The 21,183-nt window shown below is 41.1% G+C and overlaps 1 protein-coding gene across 11 annotated transcripts in view; it reads left to right on the plus strand.

Annotated features, from left to right (window-relative positions):
- The window catches only part of FRYL (FRY like transcription coactivator), a 2,483,143-nt gene that overhangs the window by 1,452,796 nt on the left and 1,009,164 nt on the right, over positions 1-21,183 (plus strand). For all 11 annotated transcript variants that reach the window (XM_086962669.1, XM_086962670.1, XM_086962671.1 and 8 more), the window contains one exon: positions 874-955. In XM_086962669.1, the coding sequence (XP_086818795.1) occupies positions 874-955 (82 nt within the window). The remainder of the gene's footprint in view (positions 1-873; positions 956-21,183) is intronic.

The raw sequence follows: 21,183 nt of genomic DNA on the forward strand, positions 1-21,183 counted from the left end.
AAGGTGGAGGTGGGGGTTACTGCAACAGGAACCCAACTTCCTACAGTAATAATTAAAATATTTTTATATAAACACTGTGTCATTCTTTTTCATTTAGCTTACACTACAGATTAAGCTGGTAGAGCAAGCTGCTTAAGACTCCAAGATAAGCCAGAAGGCTGCTCTCCACAGCTATCAGTTTGAGAGCTTTCTATGGTTATCAAAGACCACTAGAATCACAATAAGGTTTGACTGGATTAATTCAGGGTGCACCACATGAATAAGTGTGCATCATGTACTAAGCTAGCATCCTAGTGGTGGGGGGAGAGGGGGTTGTTAGGAATCTGTAGGTAGAAGTATTCCTTAGAAGAAAAATGTACTTACCTTTTATAATGCTACTGCCTGTGATTACTATATCTACCAGCAAGTTCCTCAGGGATGTACATATGTACTTCATGTGCTTGGACATACTATGGAAAAGTACACCTAACTTATGGATATTAGTGTCACCCGATCGCCTCAAAGGTGCAGTAAAAAGAAGTGGATTGTAACTGACATCGTGCCTTCGGTAGTGCTGTATGGCTCTAGTAATGTGACGAGATCCAGCAGGTGATGTTGAGATTTAGCCATTGCCCTCTACAAGCATGGGAAATGTATTGAAAAGTTTCTGGATGCAGATTGACACCTGGGATATACAAAAGGTGATAGATTTGCAGATAGATACAGTAGTCACCATAAAGTGTTATGGAAGGCAAATAACTTTTAATTATATTTGATGGTTTTAGTCTGTTGTCAATTTGAAGGCATCTGTAGTAATGGAGGAACAGTTGTGATGTTGCAGTTCTACAATACAACTGAGATGTTCACCCTATGTTTTGTTTTCCAAATAAACAGGTACAACTTCTAGTAGCAATACAATGGTAGCTCCGCCCGATGGGAATTCTGACAAGCACATGAGAGACAGTGTGGAAGATAAGTGAGTATATTTGTCATATTACTACATTATCATAGTTGATCTACTACCTGAAATGCAGCCAGTTTGTAGAGATGCCATCTGTGCTCACCCATTATTGAGACTGGTTTATAATGTTCTGCCTTCTCTTTAGAAACATATTCTTAAATCAATTTTGTCACCACATTTAGACAATCAACTCTGCTTTCTTTTTCAGATGTAAATATTTGATATGTTTATCTGGTATTTCTATAGCTTGAACCTAGCTAAAGGGTAGCTGTTTGCTGTACATGGTAAAAGAAAACCAAACGTTCAGTGAGTGGAAATGCAAACTGTGTAGTATACTTTAATTGATTGTCATGTAGTGTTATCCACTCTTCCCTAAATTGAAACTGTATTGGGACTGTCCTTATTCAGCAATATCCTTCCAGGCCCAGGGTGCATAGATCAGAGAGATCTGCTGTCTTGTTTTTCTGTTTACACATCTTAGTCTGCAGTCTGATGGTTTCCTGGCTGCATGTGTGCCTAAACCACCACCACCACCACCATAAGTGGGGGGTGCTGGTCCTGATGTCTTTGTAAATGATGAAGCTGGTTTTGAAGATGGTGTGAGCTAACGAGTCGAGTCAATGGAGTTCCATCAGGATGGGGGTGATGTGATCACATTTCTTCTGGCCTTAGGAGAGGCTTGCTGCATCGTATTGTAAGCCCCTACGGGGTTTCAGAGTTGAGCCTGGGAGACCATGTAATAGGACATTGCAGATGCAAAAATACAAAAGCTTGAACAACAGTTCTAAAGTTGCTTTCTGGAAAAAACAGTGGTTGCAGCATTGGATGTTTGTAACAGAGGAGACTTTCAAGTAGAAATGTGGGTCATTGACATATTGGTGACTGTTGATGCTGTTATATGTGAGTAGAGCACTAGGCTGTTCCATATAAAGTTTGAAAATGACAGGAACAGTATGGAAGCCTGGGGAACTATCAAGGTGATGGGGATCTATTTTGTAAAATAACAAACCAAACAGGAGCTACCAAGTACTTTACAGATGCCCCTCACACAGAATGTGAAAAAAAACCTTAATGATTTTCAAAAGACCCACTCACCCACCAACCTAGTTGTGGCATGCTTCATTATTGGGGGTGCAACCTACGAAACCTAGCGCTTCACAGGTGTGCTTTGACGCCTGATTACATTAAAGCTGGGTTTTCTTTGTGAGTGTATTTCCCTAAAATGAGTCAGGTTCATCTTATGATTACTGGTTCAAGTAAGCTTTATTCGGCTTTTGAGTTTAAAACCATAAAAGCAGCAGAAAGAAATGCATACATGCAAAAATAACTCAGCAAATCATTTCATAATTAAAAAGAAAACAAACTATTTAAAACAAACTAAAACAGTTTAGCAAATCAACTATTCAAAATAGTAACCCAAGATACACAGTCACCCTTTTTCACCAGATGTTATGGTGATTCGGTGCTCGGGGACCAGGGTAAAAGTCATGCAGGTCCCAAATACAGATAGAGCCATCTCCAACTTTGGGCTGGGTAGATCGTAAATAGGGGGCAATGTTCCTGTGTTTAAATTTAATTAAAATCAAGTCCCCTGGAACATCTTTGGGCAGAGGACCAAGCAACCCCACCCTCCTGACGCTCAGTATCCCGCCATCTAACGCGGATGGTAACGGTCTATTGTTTTTGAGCCAAAAGATGGCTTTATTCAGTAGGTCCTGGTGCAGTTCACGTTTGCCCGGACTGAGTGCAGGGACCCCAGAGAGAACGGTGACGTATGGGGCGGCTTCGGGGGGTAGCTCAATGCGATGCCTTCTTTCAAGAGAGATCATAGGAGCTCTGTGAGGGGCATGTTTGGGCTTAAGAGTAGCATTGCGACCACTTAGAATGGGTGGTGTAAAAGGGGAGTCACAAGTTTGAAGTATCCTGGGAGCATTGTTCATAGGCCTTTCATGGGTGTTAGTGAGGGTAGAGCGTCTGGGTATAACAGTGTTTCCAGTTAGTGGATAGGACCTTATTACAGTTTTTTCGATCCTGGTCAACCTGTCCCCCAAATCATTGATTTTTGCAACTAGTGGTGATAGAGCAGTGTTTAGCAGTCGCTCGATTTGGGCCAGTAGAGTCGATTGAAGGGGGGATACAGAGTCATTTGGTCGAGTCTCAGCCTTATCCAACGTTGATAAGGGTGGGTTGGGGGCGGGTAAAGAGGGGCTGCAGAGATTGGTTTGAGAGAGGGTTGTTTCGGGGGATGCCTGGGGAGTGCAGATTACTTGATCAGTGTCTCTGCCCACTATGGAGGGGGTTGATACATCCGGGACATAGTTTGTGCCACACAGGGCATTCAGCTCTTCCCAGAGGGACATGGTAGTTGGAAGACAGGATCCCGAAGACAACAGTAAACAGTTCAAAACGGTAGGGATTGAAAGGATAGAACCTGACTGTACCTCCTCCTGTGATGAAGCCAAGTGTGGTGGCCCGTCCCGTCCTCCTTGTGCCTCTGAAGGCCACAGAGGGCCCGCCCTTTGCCCGGGAAGGTGAGTTAAAATTGTCTTCTGGGTTTCCCACCAATATTGTGTATTTTTTAAATTGGTACCCTTGGACAAGGATTAAAAACTGGTAGATGCATGGCGAGGAACTAATGACCTCTCACATCCTTGATATAGGTTGACATGTTTCAGCCATACTGTTTATGCTGCCCCTGGGGGTCAGTATGGCTTTCCTCACAACCAAAATTGTGTGCAAGCCATGCAATAGCATTTTCAGTGTTTATTTTAGAAATTCTGTATTACGCCGTTAGTGCTTCCGTATTAAATATCAAAGTGGAGAAACACATAATTTCCTACTGTAGTAGACCACACATCCAAAAGTAAAGTGCTAATTTTTCAGTATTGGGGTGTCTTTCATAGATTCACATGCCTGAATCATTCCCCGTTGTCTGAGTGGGAGTCCCACGGTACATAAAAAAGCAATAATATGCAATAATATCCTTAGAAAAACTTGGTAATAACCAACCAGGAAGTAAAGTAGCCCAAGATACCATAGAAAAAACTTCCACACTCATGACTATCTTAGGCTGCAGTTTGGACTATACAAAATTACTATCAAGCGACAGCACCCACGAGAAAGTCCTCCCCAGAGGCTCAGACTCTCAGATTTTCTACTGCATGTCGTGTGAAGAGTCTCCCTGAGCTGTTATTTTTTCAAAATGTCTACATTCTGCAAGTATTTTTACTTTTCTTCAAAGTAGTCTTTATTTTCAACTCTGCTTCGCCTGTGAAAAGCTTCGCCCTTTTTCTAAGGACCCTCCCGATACTACTGTCTTTTTTCTGAAGTCAGGTGAGGAGTCGCAGGTTCTGTGGAACCCTTTTCTCAAAGGACCTTTGAGAACGGAGATAGATTCATGTATTGTGCCGTTGTTAGAGTGCCAGTTGAAGACAACATTCACTGCTGTGTATTGGCATGGCGATGTATGTGGCCGGCATCGCTTTTAGTAATAAGACTTGTGAAAAGTATTTCAACAGTGATAGCAAACCACAGTGCGGTACATTATGAAGATTTCAAGGGCATGCTTGGTTAACATACTTGTCCGAAATATAAAAAGTCATCCTGCTCACTTCCGGCCACTGCATAAAAGCCATGGCATGTGCCGAAAATAATCTTCGGAACCCACGCCTTTGGGCTCTGCACTGAAAGAACAGCTTTCAGGGGGAGCCTCCAAAACCAACAAAGGTGTCTTTGGACTGAAACAAAAATGAAAGCAATTTTGCCACCAAAATGTTTCACTTTCGGGCCCAAAACTTTAAACGTTGAATTGAAATCGCCTCCGTAACCAGTTCTCAAGGCGATGGGCCAAAAAACTCGACCTGAAACAAAATACATTGCAAATACAACCTAGCACAAAGATAATCATTGTACAGTCAGCAAAGACTCATGTTTCCAAGAAGCCTTTGTCCTTTCAAGAGGCCCTAGACACTTCACCACCCTCTTCTAAAAATCAAAAGGACAAAGATGCTAGCCATACACAGCCAAATCTATGTGTCTTCACTACACCCTGTTACTCCACCACAACCTGTAACTCCACATCTTTCACCTCAGCCACAGGAAGATCTCTCAACATCATTCCCCTTCTGATATTGACAACCAAGATGATTTAGTAAATCATCCACAACCACAAGACTCTTGGGGTGATTGGTGTTGAACCCCAGAATAATACTGATCCGGACCTATACCCATCAAGGCCTTCACCACCAGATGTCTCAGCTTTTCAAGGTTTAATTGCTACGATAGCAGCCTTCCACCAACACCTTTTTGGGCCGCAACTTGACACAGCCCTCAAAGATGAACAAGGATCCACGCTATCCACCCACCTGTTTAATCTTCTCCCAATGATTCAGTCCCTGAAGAAAAGGAAAGTGACCACCTTCAACTATGCAGATGATTTACAATTAATGTTTACCATCAACAACTCACCTAAATCAGTCTCTGAATTTCAGGCCACTATGCTGTACATCCCTCACTGAATGGACCATAACCACTGAAAGCTCAATCTAGGCAACACTGAATTAGTTTGGTCGGGAGCAGCCACAATTTCTCTGGCCCACACTACTGGCCTATGGAACTTGGACCCTCCCACCCTCCCCCCCACCTCTGCCAAGAGCCTTGGAGTCACTATAAAGGACCTGTCACTAAGAACGTTAGTCGGATCGGTGATCTCGTCTTATTTCATCCAGCTGCGAAAGATCAGCCGATTACTTACACAAGCAGCACTGATACAGGCCGTGATAGCCATGGTGCTAGCACACTTAGACTACGTGAACTCAGTCCACCTGGGTATGCCACTTTTTCTTACCAAGCAGTTACAGATGGTTCAGAACCAAGTGGCCACTCTGATTCACCAGCAAACAAGGTGGCAATCTGCCACCCCTCTTTTAAGAAAGCTACACTGGCTTTCCATTCCCGAATGCTGTGCCTTAAAACTGGAAGCCTAATCTTTAAATCTTTACACAGTCATAGGCCCAAATATATAGACCGTCTCATATCAAGGTACACTCCCTCATGTAACCTGCGGTCAACCCACCTTCAGCTATTGACTACCCCGCCTTTAAGTTAAAACGACAAGGAAGATGCAGGCTTACCTCCTTGGCTCCAAGATTGTGGAATTCCTTCCCTTTAGAGATCTGGTCGTGTACTGACCTGAGTTTCATAAAAATTCTTAAGACATGGCTGTTTGTGCAGGCCTATGAATAATCTCTCCTCTGGGTTCGGCTAATGCAAGGCACAGCGCCATGAAACAAACAGGTGTCCGTGCATTTTATAAAACCCTTATAACATAACGCAACACAACAAGGATACAGCTGGTACAAAATCAATGGTGGCACTTCAAAGTACAACATTTCATGGTTCCTTTTGCTGCCCATCATTCAGACAAGGCGCTAGGTCTGCCACTACTGACGCAGGGGTGAGTGTTTGATTTGCTCAAACGCTCTGTCCATCATCCCCTTTTGTATCGCTTTGTTCGCCCTAAGTTGGTAGGGTATGCTCAGACGTGAGTCCCTTGCTCACTTGGCCACTGGATTCAAGATAGCCTGGCTGATGAGGATTATGAATCCGAAACCGGTCCCAGGATGCTTGTTTCTGTGCCAGGGAAGACATGGCTTGGCAGTTCGGGCTGGACTGTTCCCATGAGGCACAGGGTCAGACTGATTTGCGTATGGCCATGTCTGAACTGGGGTGGCTGAGTGAGCTAAAGAATGGTGATGGATTAAACCCAGAACAGTTGACTGGGGTGAGTGTTTGATTTGCTCAAACCCTCAGTCCATCACCCCCTTTTGTATCACTACTGACGCAGCAACATCGTCATAAAAGAGCCAAACCCAATCCTTGCCTTCAAAGTGGTTTTACAGTGGATCCTATGTAGGAAATTATTTCAAGGGCCATGTTCGTAAAAATTCCACATTCACAGCCAATAACCATTTGAAACCATGACTTCCATCACGTCTGCAACTCTTTCTGCCACAGTGGAAAAACATCACCACTGCAAGAATGCCTCTCACATAAAAAGAATCAGTCACAGGGTCAACTTCAAGATCTAGTGTTGATAGACAGCCGCACACATCACTCTCTGCATTGGTAGAACCTACAAAATGTATCCAAGGGGAGGCCGTTTCTAGACTCTGTTCCTCAAGTCATTCTTAAAGCGGATGCCTCTCTTACAGGTTGGGGAAGCCCATCTGCATCATCCAACTATACAGGGGACATGAGATATAAAACACCAGAGTCTCCATGTCAGCTGCCTTGAGCTTCAAGCTCTTCACCTAACATTGAAAGCATTTCTAACTCACCCAAAGAACAAGGTTGTCTTAGTCCGGACAGACAATATGACAAACTTGGGGGTTTGCTCTAATTGGCCTGTTCGCAAACACAGAAAACACAAAATGCTAAAACTTCACGACCAGATTCCTACAGCTTCTATCCTTAGGCAATTTCCTATGGATCAATTGGTCAGGGATGTTAGCATACGCTTTTTCCCCTCTCCCACTACTTCCATTTGTGTTCAGGAACTTACTACAAACTTAATGCATACTAATACTAGTGGCAACCACATGGGCTTGTCAAACATTGTTCACTACCGTAATGGAACTTTATAAGGTGCCACACGAGAAGCTTCCTCTCCACCCAAACCTTTTCTCACAGAACCAATGTAGAAGTAAGATATCCCATAAGAGATGAAACTTGCAATGTGGGTCCTGAAGTCATTGACTTTGGGTACCTTAAATTTATATACAAAATTGTATGGAGGTTCTTAAGGAGGCACGTAAACCAACAACTAGAAAATGTTACACAGCCAAATGGAAAAAGGTTTGTTGTATACTGCCAAACTAAAAATTGCAATACATTTGATGTACAAAAACAAATGATTTGTAATCCTTTTCATCTACAAACATCAGGTCTTGCCCACATTTTTATACAACTACATTTAGCTGCAACTGATGCTGATCTACAAAGCAGACAACATACATCTTTATTTAAAGTACCGGTCATTAAAGCTTTCATCGAGGAACTTAAATGAATTATTCCTCCCAAACTACCACCAGCACCAGTTTTGAACCTTCATGTTGACCTAACAGAGGTCCTCCTTTTGAGCAATTGCAATTGCATTTCTGTCAACATCAATTTTTATCTTCAAAAGTGTTTTTTTTTTTAATAGCAATCATTTCACTACGACGAGTTGGTTCACTCCAGGCATTAACACTAAAATAGCCTTTCTTCCAAATGTACACAAAGGAGGAAGTGTTAAGGACAAACCCAAAATTCCTAAAGTTCTCTCTCCTTTTCATAGGAGCCAATCTATTGAATTGCCTGTCTTCTTTCCAATCCCAGACTCTGTGGCAGAAAGTGCTCTTCATACAAGTGATTTTAAAAGAGCTTTAATGTATTACATTGACAGAACTAAAAGTTTGAGAAAAACAAAACAACTAGTTGTTGCTTTCTCATCTCTACACACTGGAAGACCAATTCCACAAAATGGAATTACTAGATAGATAGTGAAATGCATCCAGACATGTTTTACTAAAGGTGAACAGCAATTGCTAGTTATCCCTGAAGCCCACTTCAATAGAAAAGTTGGTACTTCTATGGCATTTTAGGGAGCATTCCAATTTCTGAAATATGTAAAGCAGCAACTTGGTCTACACCACATATTTTTACTAAACATTTTGTGGATGTAGCAGCACAAAAAATGTCTAATGTTGGACAGGCTGTACTACATACTCTATTTCAAACAACTCCAACCCCCACAGGATAGCCACCGCTTTGGCAGAGGGTCTGCTTTACAGTCTATGCAAAGCATGTGTATCTACAGCCACACATTCCTTGAACGTGTTAGGTTACTTACCCAGTAACCATCTATTCTCTGTAGTAAGTGCTGTAGATTAACATGCGCCCCCCTCCTCCCCCGATAGCTGTGTGGTTGGTATTGTGCATTTATTTACATTACTTACATGTTCATCACACATTCTACACTATTTCGAACTTGATTCTCACCCGTTTGCTACATAACAATGTAAAGGTGGAGTCGATACCCATGTGCATTGTTACCGAAGGGAGTCACTTAGCCCTGTAACTGGAAAATAATTCTTCAAAGAAAAACAACTTCTAATCATCCTTGCCCAACACTAGATGGAAGATTTATGCAAAGCATGTAATTCTACAGCACTACATGACACAAACAGATGCTTACTGGGTAAGTAACGTATTTCTTATCATTTGCATATCACCAAGTGAAGTGTTCTAATTTGTCATCCTATTAAAATATGTTTCCATCAAACAGTTGCAAAAAAATGTCCTTTAATAACTGCTAAAATATATTTCGGAATGTTTGTACAGTTCATTCTCAAGCCATTAAATTGTTAAAAGAAACAAACCTCTCATCCAACAACTTTCCGTTTTACACTCTTTGTACAGCACGAATGTCAGACCGTTCACTTTAGAAAATCCTCTAACATTTCATCATACAAATAAAAGTAAACTTCTACTGATAGGATAAAAATGCAGCTACATAAGCTGACATTTGACCTCCGTCTCTGAACGTAGAGCACATGTGAGAAGACAAAAACTAGATTTAAAGGCATGCTTAGTGCTTATTCACTTTGTGGGAATAGAACATCTTACCAGAATGGACCAGTAGGCCTTAAAAATAGCTCGCCCAGATAAAGTCGGACTTGCCTTAGCGAGTGGGCGAGTACATTTCTCGAGGCCTGAGGTGCCCGTGTGAACTAACTGATGCCGGATGGAAAGGTAAGACAACCAGTGAATGCCATTCGAGATTCCAGATTGGGTATAAGAGTGTAGTGGTCAACTGCCAAAGGCAGCTTAGAGGTCCAGCAATATCGGATGGCAAGTGTCTTCTTCATCTGAAGTCAATAGGGCATTATTTAGGATGTCTAAGGTAGTGGTCTCCAGACTACAGCGTGATCTGAAGCCAGACAGGTCATACATGAGATGGATAGCATTAATTTGATCTTGTTATCTGATAATGACTTCTAGCTGCAGATTCCTTACCTTTGGATTTCCCAGACGTCTGGCTGGATCTGGAAATTTTTACCAGAGCAATACCCCTTGCTTGCACCGACTCCATTCAGCTCCACATTGGTTGTGATGACTCAGTACCTATACAGGCGCCACCCAGGCACGCGGATGTCAGTTCTTTTCTTTCAGGCGTGTTAAGTTCCGATCCAGGAAGAACCATCCCTCTGTCACTTTTTGACATGGTTTTTCTCAATATTTTGTTGACTTCTGTTGTTGTAGTTCTATCTAGGACCCTAATTCGATATTCCCGATTCATGCCCTTATGTGGTTATAATTAATAATATCCTTATAAAGGCACAAGAATCATTTCAATATTCAGTAATAGCCCATGCAGTCCAAAGCACAGCACAGCTACTCCCATCGGCTCCTAGAAAGCACAACACGTTCTTTAAACAAACCAAGCCTCCAGCAGCCCGGGAAATCCCCCCCTGCTTTTATTTTGATTTGAACAAGAACTCCTGGAGTCCAGAAAGAACTGTTACTTCTTAGTGACATCTTATGTCCAACCTTACATCAAACTCGGCACCTTTCAGGGATAAATATACCAACAGTTGCCTTAAGCAAACACACGGTGGTTTGGAGCAGAGCGGCTATCTACTTGCCCGAGAGCCCAGCTGATGCGAGAGCCCACGGAAGCCGCCCTCCCGTTTGACGCACTGAGAGAGACGCTGTCTTTTTCTCCAGCCGAGAAAATCCAGCTCCGGTGTTTCCAGCTACCCTTGCGGGTTGCTGGGAGATCGAGTCCTGAGGAAAAGAGATACCAGACCTCCCACATTCTATTACCAAGGTACGGAGCTGACTAAACCCTTAAGAGAATTCTTGATTCAGATTCTTGGCAAAACAATCTTAACCAACTTAACTTAAACTGCTACTTACTTACTTCTTCCCAAGTATTAGGCTTATGTCCGATACACCGGGGTAGGCGTAGTTAGAAGCACCAGTTGAGTAAGTTAGTCAATGTTTTTATGTATGTATATATTTTATCCATTTTAAAGTACCATATGGCTAAGAAACCATATCAATGCTTTTGCAGTATTATTTCATAATATTACTTTTACTGTACGCCCTTTACTTTATGATAAGTATTGCAATTGTGGCAATTCATTTCTCTTGCATGAGAAAGAAGACTGCTCAATAAATAACACCTTTTATTGAAAACGCCCGTCTCTCTATTTCTCTGCACTCTGGTAAAACTAAGTATGCACGATTGACTGAGTGAAATAGCTGCCTATTGTTTTCACACGACTCTAGAGATACTCTTTTTCTGAGGGAGCAAAGTTATCATGTTTGTATGGTTGTCAGAAGCTAATCCCTTCTTGTCTAAATCCGGAGAGTTAACTCTTTCCTGAACATTCAAGACAGTTTCTAGTGACCTCTGAGCTAGCTGGCAAAACTAATTAAGTCTAATATAGTCAGTAGAGACCTAGTCGACCTCAGTCCTACGTCTACACTGCTGTTGATATTATTTCAATGTGCAGAGCCTATTGGGAATATAGGAACTACACTACATGGCGCCCAACGTTTGGTAAGGCGATAATGTAACGCAAGACACTAGAGTAACTCAGTCGTGCTTTTACACACAGAACCCTTTCCCCATAAAAACTCCAAAAGACTTCTGGAGTGAGTGAAAGGTTAATATCCGCCGGAACTTAGGATGAGAATCCTATGTATTAGTTTTTGGTTTAATCAACGTTGAAGGATACAGTGTTCCAAAATATTGTGCACCTAATCTTTGTTTCCTTGAAACTCGATCTGCAACAAAATACTTTCAGTCAATAAAAATGTCAGAAAGTGACGACGAAAGGGAAAGAGCTAGAATAGCAGCTCAACTAATAAAGGATGACACAACCATCCAAGAAAATGACCCGAGTGCTATACTCATTCCGGTCAACGTAAGGAGAACTATAACTCTTAAACTTATAGAAAATGGACTAACATCACCAGGTGGTACAGTCATATTCGTGGTAGAGGCACATGAATATCGGCAGACAGAGGTATTCTATTCATGGATACATTTTCCAGCAGCACACGCTGTGACAAAAGATTTCCACTATTACAAAATAGAGGAACCTCCGGATATATACACTCCTTTCAAGGACGTTGAAATCCCACTAAATTACCAAGAGCACCTGCTCTGGTTTAATGGCGCCCTAAAACATCAAAATCACATCACCAGGCACAGTCCACTAGGTAGACCAGAAGCCACGGGGCCGGTTCTAGCCAGCTACGCAACACACCCAGACATTGAAACATTGTCAAGCGAAGAACTCCTAGTTAAACTAAAAAAATTAACAAAGGCATATGGAGAATTTGTTCAATTCGCAAGGGACGATATAAAGTACCTCCAGAAATTGAAGGAATCAGATATAGCAGACCAACCATTTGAACTTGCCAGAATCATAGAAAAATCCTATGAAGAACTAGGAAGAGATAGTGTGGGTGGGAAACCGGTAAAATCCCAACTAACTAAAAATCCTGAAAAAACATTTATTAAAAATAATTTTAATACACCAAAGAAGGGTTGGGAGGGTAATAAACAATCCATTCCCAGGGAAAAACGATTCCAGTCCAGAGGAAGGTCTCCTCAACGGAGAGAAAATTCTCCAGACCGAGGAAACTAGTCTCCCCAAAGGGAGCCCTCTGAGAAAAGATATAACCTTAGAAATAGGGATAATTTGAAAAAACCTGATAGATATCAAGATGTTGATACAAGTCCCTCTCGATCTTTTCAGACTTCCTCACAGAAATCAGAAAGAAGAGGACGGTCCGAACAAAGAGAAGAGCACGTCAAGTCCAAAGACAAGGAACCTGCTCATCAAAGTAAAAAATTACAATTTCCCAGAAAGAAGGTAGCAAGTATTAAAATTAAACATTCCAAGAATTCTGAGGACACAACTGAAAAACGGAGAGTTGGCACAGACAATGCTAGACAGTGCAGCAGAGGTGACCATAGCTCGCAAGATCCTGATGAATCTTCTGGAGACCGTGGACACGAATGAATACATTCAGGTGGAAACTGCAGACACACTAGTTAGTGTGCCCCATAAACTATGTGGAATAACATTACAAATAGAGGGAGATAAAACTAGGAAAATAAAAGGTCTCTTTTGGGAAAAACTTTCTAAAGGCTATGACATCCTGTTAGCTGAAAAAGACTGGCCACCAGAGTTTGTCAGGGAGTGCCCTCATGGCGAAGAAATGATTATGCCTGGCTTCTCAAATCATATTCAGATTCATAAAAAATACACATTGGCAAGAAAATGGGCAGTGGCCCAAGCTCCTGCTTTAAACAAAAATCATGTAGGATGGGATGAGGATTCGCCTTACCACAAAATCCAGTTGAAAAATCAGCCCACTGCACAAAGGCAGTACCCAGTTAAACAAGAATCTAAAAAGCAAGTCAGGGAGATCTTAGATCAACTTGAATACCAAGGGGTGATTGAAACATGCACCTCACAAATGAACAATCCTTTGTTTCCTGTCTCCAAGCCAGACGATTCATATCGTCTAGTTTTGGACTACAGACACCTTAACTCCTGGTGTAAAACATTTGCAGTACAAAACTCACATATTGCAGCACTAATGAATAACATTGTGCTCAAAAAATATAAAACGACATTAGATATCTCTAATGGATTCTTCTGTCAAAACATTGAACCTGAAAGCAGGTATTTGACCGCTTTCTCAATAATGGGGTCACAAAAACACTTCTGTCGACTCCCACAGGGATTCAAGAATACCCCAGGATTATTCTCAGCAAGGGTAACAGAGTTACTACAAGTATATGATGATGAGGCATTATCATATGTCGATGACCTCTATCTCACAGATGATGACCTGTAGACTCACTTAAAAAGAGTGAACACCATAATACTTGGTTTCGCATCAGAGGGTTACAAATTCAACTTTAAAAAGTCACGAATTGCCCATTTAATTGTCCTGTTTTTAGGATATAAATTATCAAGTGAAGGCAAGAACCTAGCTGACAAATTCTTAGAGAAATGTGCTGTACTCCAAGCACCAAAAACGCTGAAGATGAATTTACCATCAATACTAGGTTTCCTGAATTTTGGAAGAACATACATTCTAAATTATGCAGAGAAGGTTAAACCTCTCTATGAATTGATAAAACCAGATTTCAAACCAATCAATTGGACTCAGAAACACACAGATTTTGAGATCATTTGCAAACAGACATGTTAACTAAAACAAAATTACAAACTCGTGAAAATATACGCAATCTTGTAATCCGAGTTATCCCAGGAAGATGCGGATTCACATACCTGACCTCTAATGAGGGAGAAACGGTACCTATAGCTTACAAATCACATTTGTACACTCAAGCTGAAATGAAATTCAGCTATACAGAAAAAATTCTGACAGCGGTTCAAACTGCTGTAGCAAGAGAAAGAGCCCTAGCCCAAGGCAAAAAAATAGCTGGTTTTTCAGCAGAATCAGCCCTTAAAGCATTAACAAGTCCATGCAATCTGAATACAGTGGCATTAGATCCAAAAATGGATACAATGGGAAAATTCTCTTGCTACAGAAGACGTGAAATACTATTTTGACCCGAAACTGAAAAAACTAGATCTAGAATACGAACAAGAATATCCTTTGCCAATCGAAATTCTGCCTCTCGAACAGTACACATGTGTAATCTACATGAACAGATTTGCACAACACTACGATGTAGAGGAAAAATCCTACAATGCAGCATGCGCGATTGTTAAAGGTCTCTGGCGCTCTGGTAAATTCAAACCGATGATCACCAAAACTGAATCACTCAAACTGTTCAGCTCAGCGAGCTGAAATAAGATCTTTAAAGATGGCGCTTGAAAATGCGGAGCGCGAATTCCCCACACTAGTAGTGTGTGATTCGTATTTCTGCGCCAAGTCATACAACAGTGACATGCAGACATGGAGTAAAAACGGTTATAAAGATGACATAGGTGCTACAATAAAGCATAGAACGCTTTGGGAACAAGTAGTTCTTTTCTACAAAAGAGTCACGTGATACACGCACTGAGTCATCAACGTGATGGCATTCACATTGCAGGGAATTCATTGGCTAACACAGCCACAGCGGCAGCGGTTCAACCGGCTTCCGTAGCCACAAAAAAAGTTCAGAAAAACAAATAGATGGGGAAACCATGCTGGCGGTAAAAGCCTCATTAAAAGGCGATTATGCAGCCTTACCTCACAACTATCCACTCAGTAATACATACATAATTTATGCAAACTCCGTTCCTTTTGCTCAAATCCCAGGAGTGAGGGATAGAGCAATTCCAAACACGAACCGGAGAGTTTTCTTGGTTGAATACACACACAGGGGATTGGGTCTGAGGCACCAAGAGATCCTAAAATCTCTGATAGAATTAGAATCAAACTACTGGTGACCGGGAATGAGCGTAGATATCTACTATTTTGCAAGAAATTGTGAGGACTGAAACAGAGATCGCAGTTGTGAACCGGACCAGACAACAGCCCAGATACCACTATTAGAGAGCATCAGGCTATCTATAGTGCAGAAATCCAGCCAGAGAAATGAGTCCCCATAATTATTGAGATTGAATTCTCTTAAAATGTAGACCCCAGCGCTTGGCTGATGCCAGAACTGTTATAAAAGATTTGCAAGTCTTTATCGGCACATACGCAATTGGCATGCTACATTCTGATCAGGGTCCTGCGTTTAGCTCTCGAGCTTACAAAGAGGCCATAAACAGCATGGGCATTGCATTGCGGTACTCTTCTCCCTTCCATCCTGAGGGAAATGCGGTAGTGGAAAGAAAAAACCGGGACATAAAGCAATCTATAACGGCGAGGGTATTGGGTTCGGGTGTTGGGTGGGTCAAACATTTAACAAGTGTCCAACGTAGTCTTAATAATCTGCCAAGAAATTCTCTAAAAAGTCTCACTTCATACGAACTATTGTTCGGTACTAGAATGCACATTCAGGATCTTAATTGTCACTCTTCAGTGGTAGAAGAAAAATCCTTTGATATCAAAGACCGTTTGGCTGTTTTACAGGATTTAAATGAAACAAGAAAAAACATGAGTAACATAAAGTTGAAATAACAGCCAACAGCCACTGAAGAAAAAACACCTGTCCCAGCAAGACCTGTCTGGATTCCAAAGATTGGGGATCTGGTCAGAGAGAAGATCGCAGTGAAGATGGAATTTTGGCCTTCTTACAGAAAAGCAGTACCAGTCTTAGCTGTCAGCGGAACAAGATTAGTTGTACTACCGCCTCTTGCTGGTAAAAAGGAGAACAGAGTTATATCCATCGACCTGGTAAAACCACAATCATGTGGCCAATAATAAGTGTAGGACCAGTGGACTCCCAAGAAATAGCAGAATACCGAAATTTGCTACAATCCAAGAGGCTCAAACTAAGAGACTAATCACATTTGATAAACCTGCAGTGAATAACAAAGGACTATGCAATAATGCCATGGAAATTGTGCCTCTTGAAACCCAAATTGCAACAGTTCGTCAAGAAACATCAGTCTACAATGATGTAGCCTCTGACTATGCTAATGAAACAAAGAAAAATGCAAAAGCTAATGAAAATCCGGAAATAATTCCAACAATTGACAGAGCTGCATCTGGCTACTTCATCAACTTTGACGACTTTTCTGAAGATCCAAGCGAGCATGAAGACATGCCTGCAACAAAAACTTTCAAAGACAAAGTAATTGAACTTTTTCACCAACTAAAAGAAACATATCTGATTTCACCATGGATTGAATTTTGCATTGTTAGGTTTACTTACTCTCCTGCTTTGGCTCATCATGGTCTATGTTTGGGAAAATTCATAGATGGAAAATATAGTACATTGGACATAATAAGTCAGAACATCAACTTGGTCCTAAAGCCTCACACATCCTCCCACATCGAGAAAAGAGAACTGTCAACAGTAAACATCTCAGCCAATCCAATACCCGGTGGGTAGCATGGGACAGAACATTATTGGCCCGGTTGAGCTCTTGGAATATCCACACCAGTTCAAGGTTTCATTAAGTGACTTTGTGACACCCAGTACCTTCTCTGATGATTGGGACTTTGAAAACAGTAATACTATGATGTCAGATTTAGTAATGTCAGCCAAATTTACAGAACATGATTACTTGCAGGGTTCATCGAATTATGAAGAGTTATACTGTTATAATCATTTTGGTGATCACTATTTGCATAAAACTGCTCAGCCTAGAAATGTTTTATCGTATAACACTGTCCAACTCCGCCAAAAGGCAGCTCGAAAACATTTTATGAGAAATTCCAGTACTTCTCAGGGTTTAATAACAGTGATCCAGAAACGTTTTATTTTAAAAATGTTAATTAGGACAGGAACGAAAACACAATGTTGACAAATACTAAATTGATTTATTCTGAAAAATTTTATGACAAAATGTCTACATTTGGTTTCGAATTTTGGAAAAACATTGAAACAAAAACGATCTGGGGTACCAAAGATTGGCAAGTACAGGGCTTAGAAGCATTATTTAGGGCATGCATGATCCCAGAACAAATGATATTTTTGAATGACACAATTCAACAAACTACTTGTCTTGGCTTAGCTAAGATAAAAGACTTCAATACACCGTCTATTCCGAAACCCATAACTGATAGTGATAGCACTACAGATGTGGGGATAGACGTATCCCATATTTTACACCAAAACAGAACACATCCTGACTGGAAAAAGTGGTTGATCTGGCCAACAGCCACAAATAACTGTCAAGATAGATTCCTGAACAAAACACAGGGTTGAAAATGACCAGGCCAGACCCAAGATACTCCCAGAGACAGCATCCAGGGATAGTTACAACATACAGTGTAGGGGAATTATGCCTTGAGTGGCTAGAGAAATCCACACTGGCTGAAATTAAGCAACACTTGACTTTATTTAAAGATGGTGCTGACTTGCTTGATTTCAAATTGGGACCACTCAAACAGCGTCAAAAACGTTTCATAGCAGTCGGTATATACGCTGCGTACAACGAAGCTTGGAAAGTAATGCAAATTGAAACAGCAGAAAAAATACGAGAAATTGATCGTATAAATTTGGAAAAATCAATTTCTATAGTGGACAATGGGTTAACGACTCTGTCCTCCAGAATATATTCACTGGACAGAATGTATCATCTGCTTTTGATATAATAGAGCAGGACTTACTAATGTTACAACATGGTCAGTCTCAATTACGGTCTATTATACAGCTTGGTTGGACGTTGCAAAATCTGCGTTCAGGCTCTGTACCATGGCATTTAATCAACACAATTATTCAGTATCTTTAACCTTACTAATAAACAATTCAGTTTGGCACAAAAAGGAGCAGACTATACGATTCTGAGCATTGAAAAACTTGAGAGATTACCATTGACAATGTCAGAGAGACCTGTCTTTGAATGGATAATACACGGAACAATTCCAATTCCAATAACTTTCCAGTTTAAATACTGCCAAAAGTATATACCTGCGGGCCAGTTTGAAAGGTTGGGTAAAGAATACATCAAATCAACCTGGGGTTTACCTTATACACACAGATGTTATAGTGAAGGGAAAAAGGAGGTATTCTTTAGTGGTAACAATTGTAAAAAATCACTAAGCTGTACACTTCTGTGTCAAGGTATTAATTTGCATGGAGCCTGCGAAGGGTCTTCAAATAACCTTTCGTGTCACCTGCATGGCACGCCTGCAAAACAGATAGAGCCATTTTTTAGACAACTTTCTAACGGCAGTTACGTTTTAATAAGTGACCACAGCTGTAGTGGCATGGTGCCAGGAAAAGCCTATCTCATGACCTTAACTTCCAAGGTTGTTTGCTGTATGCAAGTATTGTATCCACACAGCAATCCAGATATGGGGGCGGCGTTATGGCCTTCCTTGAATATCTCTTCTATTCAAATTGATACTTTAAGCAGAATGAAGTCTATTCTTTTACAGACAACTGTGCCTTTAATGTCATCCAAAGAAACGTATGATCTGAAAGTGGCAAGGACATCGGCAGAGATACATTCCCTTTTATCGACAAATTGCCCCGTGCATTTCGTAGAAATATTAAGCCAAATCTTTAACATGTCGGATACCAGTGGCATCACACATGTATTTAAGACCGTTTTTTCGGGACTGTTAGCACCCTTTGAAACAGTTCTGGGCATCTTCCCGAATTTTGTCCATTCTGACTTTGGTGGCCTACCCTTAATCTTGGGACTCGTGGCAGGAATTTTATTTTTGCTCCTTCTGCTCCGATATGGCAAGCCAATCCACAGACAAGACTCAAGCAACGATGGAAGAAACAATCCTAGCAATACGATACCGAGACCGTATCACTAAGGTCCTCGGATTGGCCTGGCTAAGAGATCTAAGTACAACCTGGTTTCTTTCATTCAGACCAATCTGGCAGGATTGCATCTTACCTGTGCTTCAATGTCTGCTATGCGGAGAAGAATGCGTGTTGGACGTCTGTCTTACACTACCATCAGCAGTACCAATGGATATCGATACTTTGCTAGGTCCTGTAAAGACTCCTGCATCGTGTTGTCCCCAGCGGCTACCTATTCTGATGACTGCATTCGTTGACACTTTCACCACTACGAGTAGGTGGCGGTGAGGTACGAGAGGAAAGCAGCACCAAACCGGTACAACCTTCTGTGAGCATTGCTGATCCAAACATCGATGATAGCAATCACGCTCCAAACTGCACAATTACAGCTTTTTCAAACTTGGTCGAACTTTCACCTGATGTTGTAGACCAATTTTTTGCGAGTCTGTCTGATATGTTCTCTCCAGTCAACGAGAATATCTCTTAAAAAAAACGAAAAAAAAACAATGAGCACACAGCGTTCCCAAAACTCTGAATTCGGACTTCAGTTTTGATAAACAAAGCTACCGAAAATATTTGGAACTATTTTTTACCCTGAAAGCGAAATTATTTTTTTCCATTTTCCAAAATATTTACCTTTTTTTGGCACATGGTACTCTGCTCAAAGTGGAACTATTCTTAGAGAACAGAGCTTCTATTTTTAGGATACTAGAGACAATATTTTACCCCAGCCTCTAGCACATATACAGCATTTTGTATAAATATGTGGTGGAATGGTCTTGACCTTCTTTTCTGTATTCGGAGCCATTTCATGTGTAATTTTCTCAATTCATTCAGCTGATATATATATGCATTTAACTGAATGATGACACTGCTTGAAAAGCGTACAGTACCAACACTCCTTTTCGTGTATTTACCATATATCATTTTAAATGCGAAATATGTATTTTGGGGTGGGTTGGAAAACACACATGCATCGTTATATGTTTACTATTGCTTAGTTTTTTAGTAATGATGGACATTAATCCGTGGAGTGGGTGTTGTATTTCTATGTAGGACCCTAATTCGATATTCCCGATTCATGCCCTTATGTGGTTATAATTAATAATATCCTTGTAAAGGCATAAGAATCATATCCATGTTCAGTAATAGCCCATGCATTCCAAAGCACAGCACGGCTACTCTCATCGACTCCTAGAAAGCACAACGCGTTCTTTAAACAAACCAAGCCTCCAGCAGCTCGGGAAATCCCCCCTCTGCTTTTGTTTTGATTTGATTAACAAACAATTGGTTCTGTTGGGTAATGGCAATATTGCTTTAAATAAGGCTGAAAACAGCTCAAGAACACAAAACAAGCAAACCTCTCTGAAGCAAAGCCTTTATATATATTAAAAGACAAGGGTAAAGCATATATAGGAATTACTTCATTCCACTATATTACCAATGCGTACTTCAAATTCGTGAATAGTGACTGTGGTGATCAAAGTGACTCGTGCAATGCATAAAGTGACACTTATATACAGAACATGTATTTACAATAAAACCACAAGATGGAAAAACAGGGGAGGAAACAAGGTATTTTCTGTCGTTGTAAGGCCAGTATTATAAATGTAAATGTCCCAAGGAAAGCAAATGGTTAGTATCCAAGTTCCTGGATTAATCTTGGCCAGAAAAATGCGTCGACGTTTCGACCCTAATTGCGCCCCAGTTGGTGGTCGCGGCGGGTCTTTATCAAGACGGGGGGGCTGAAAAAGGAAAGGGGATACGTATCAGAGAGGTGCTTGTAATTAGCGTCAAAGAATGACGAGAAACGCTCATGGTTACTTACAGGGGG

This window comes from Lissotriton vulgaris, chromosome 3_1 (assembly GCF_964263255.1).
Source record: "Lissotriton vulgaris chromosome 3_1, aLisVul1.2, whole genome shotgun sequence".
NCBI classification, from domain to species: domain Eukaryota; kingdom Metazoa; phylum Chordata; class Amphibia; order Caudata; family Salamandridae; genus Lissotriton; species Lissotriton vulgaris.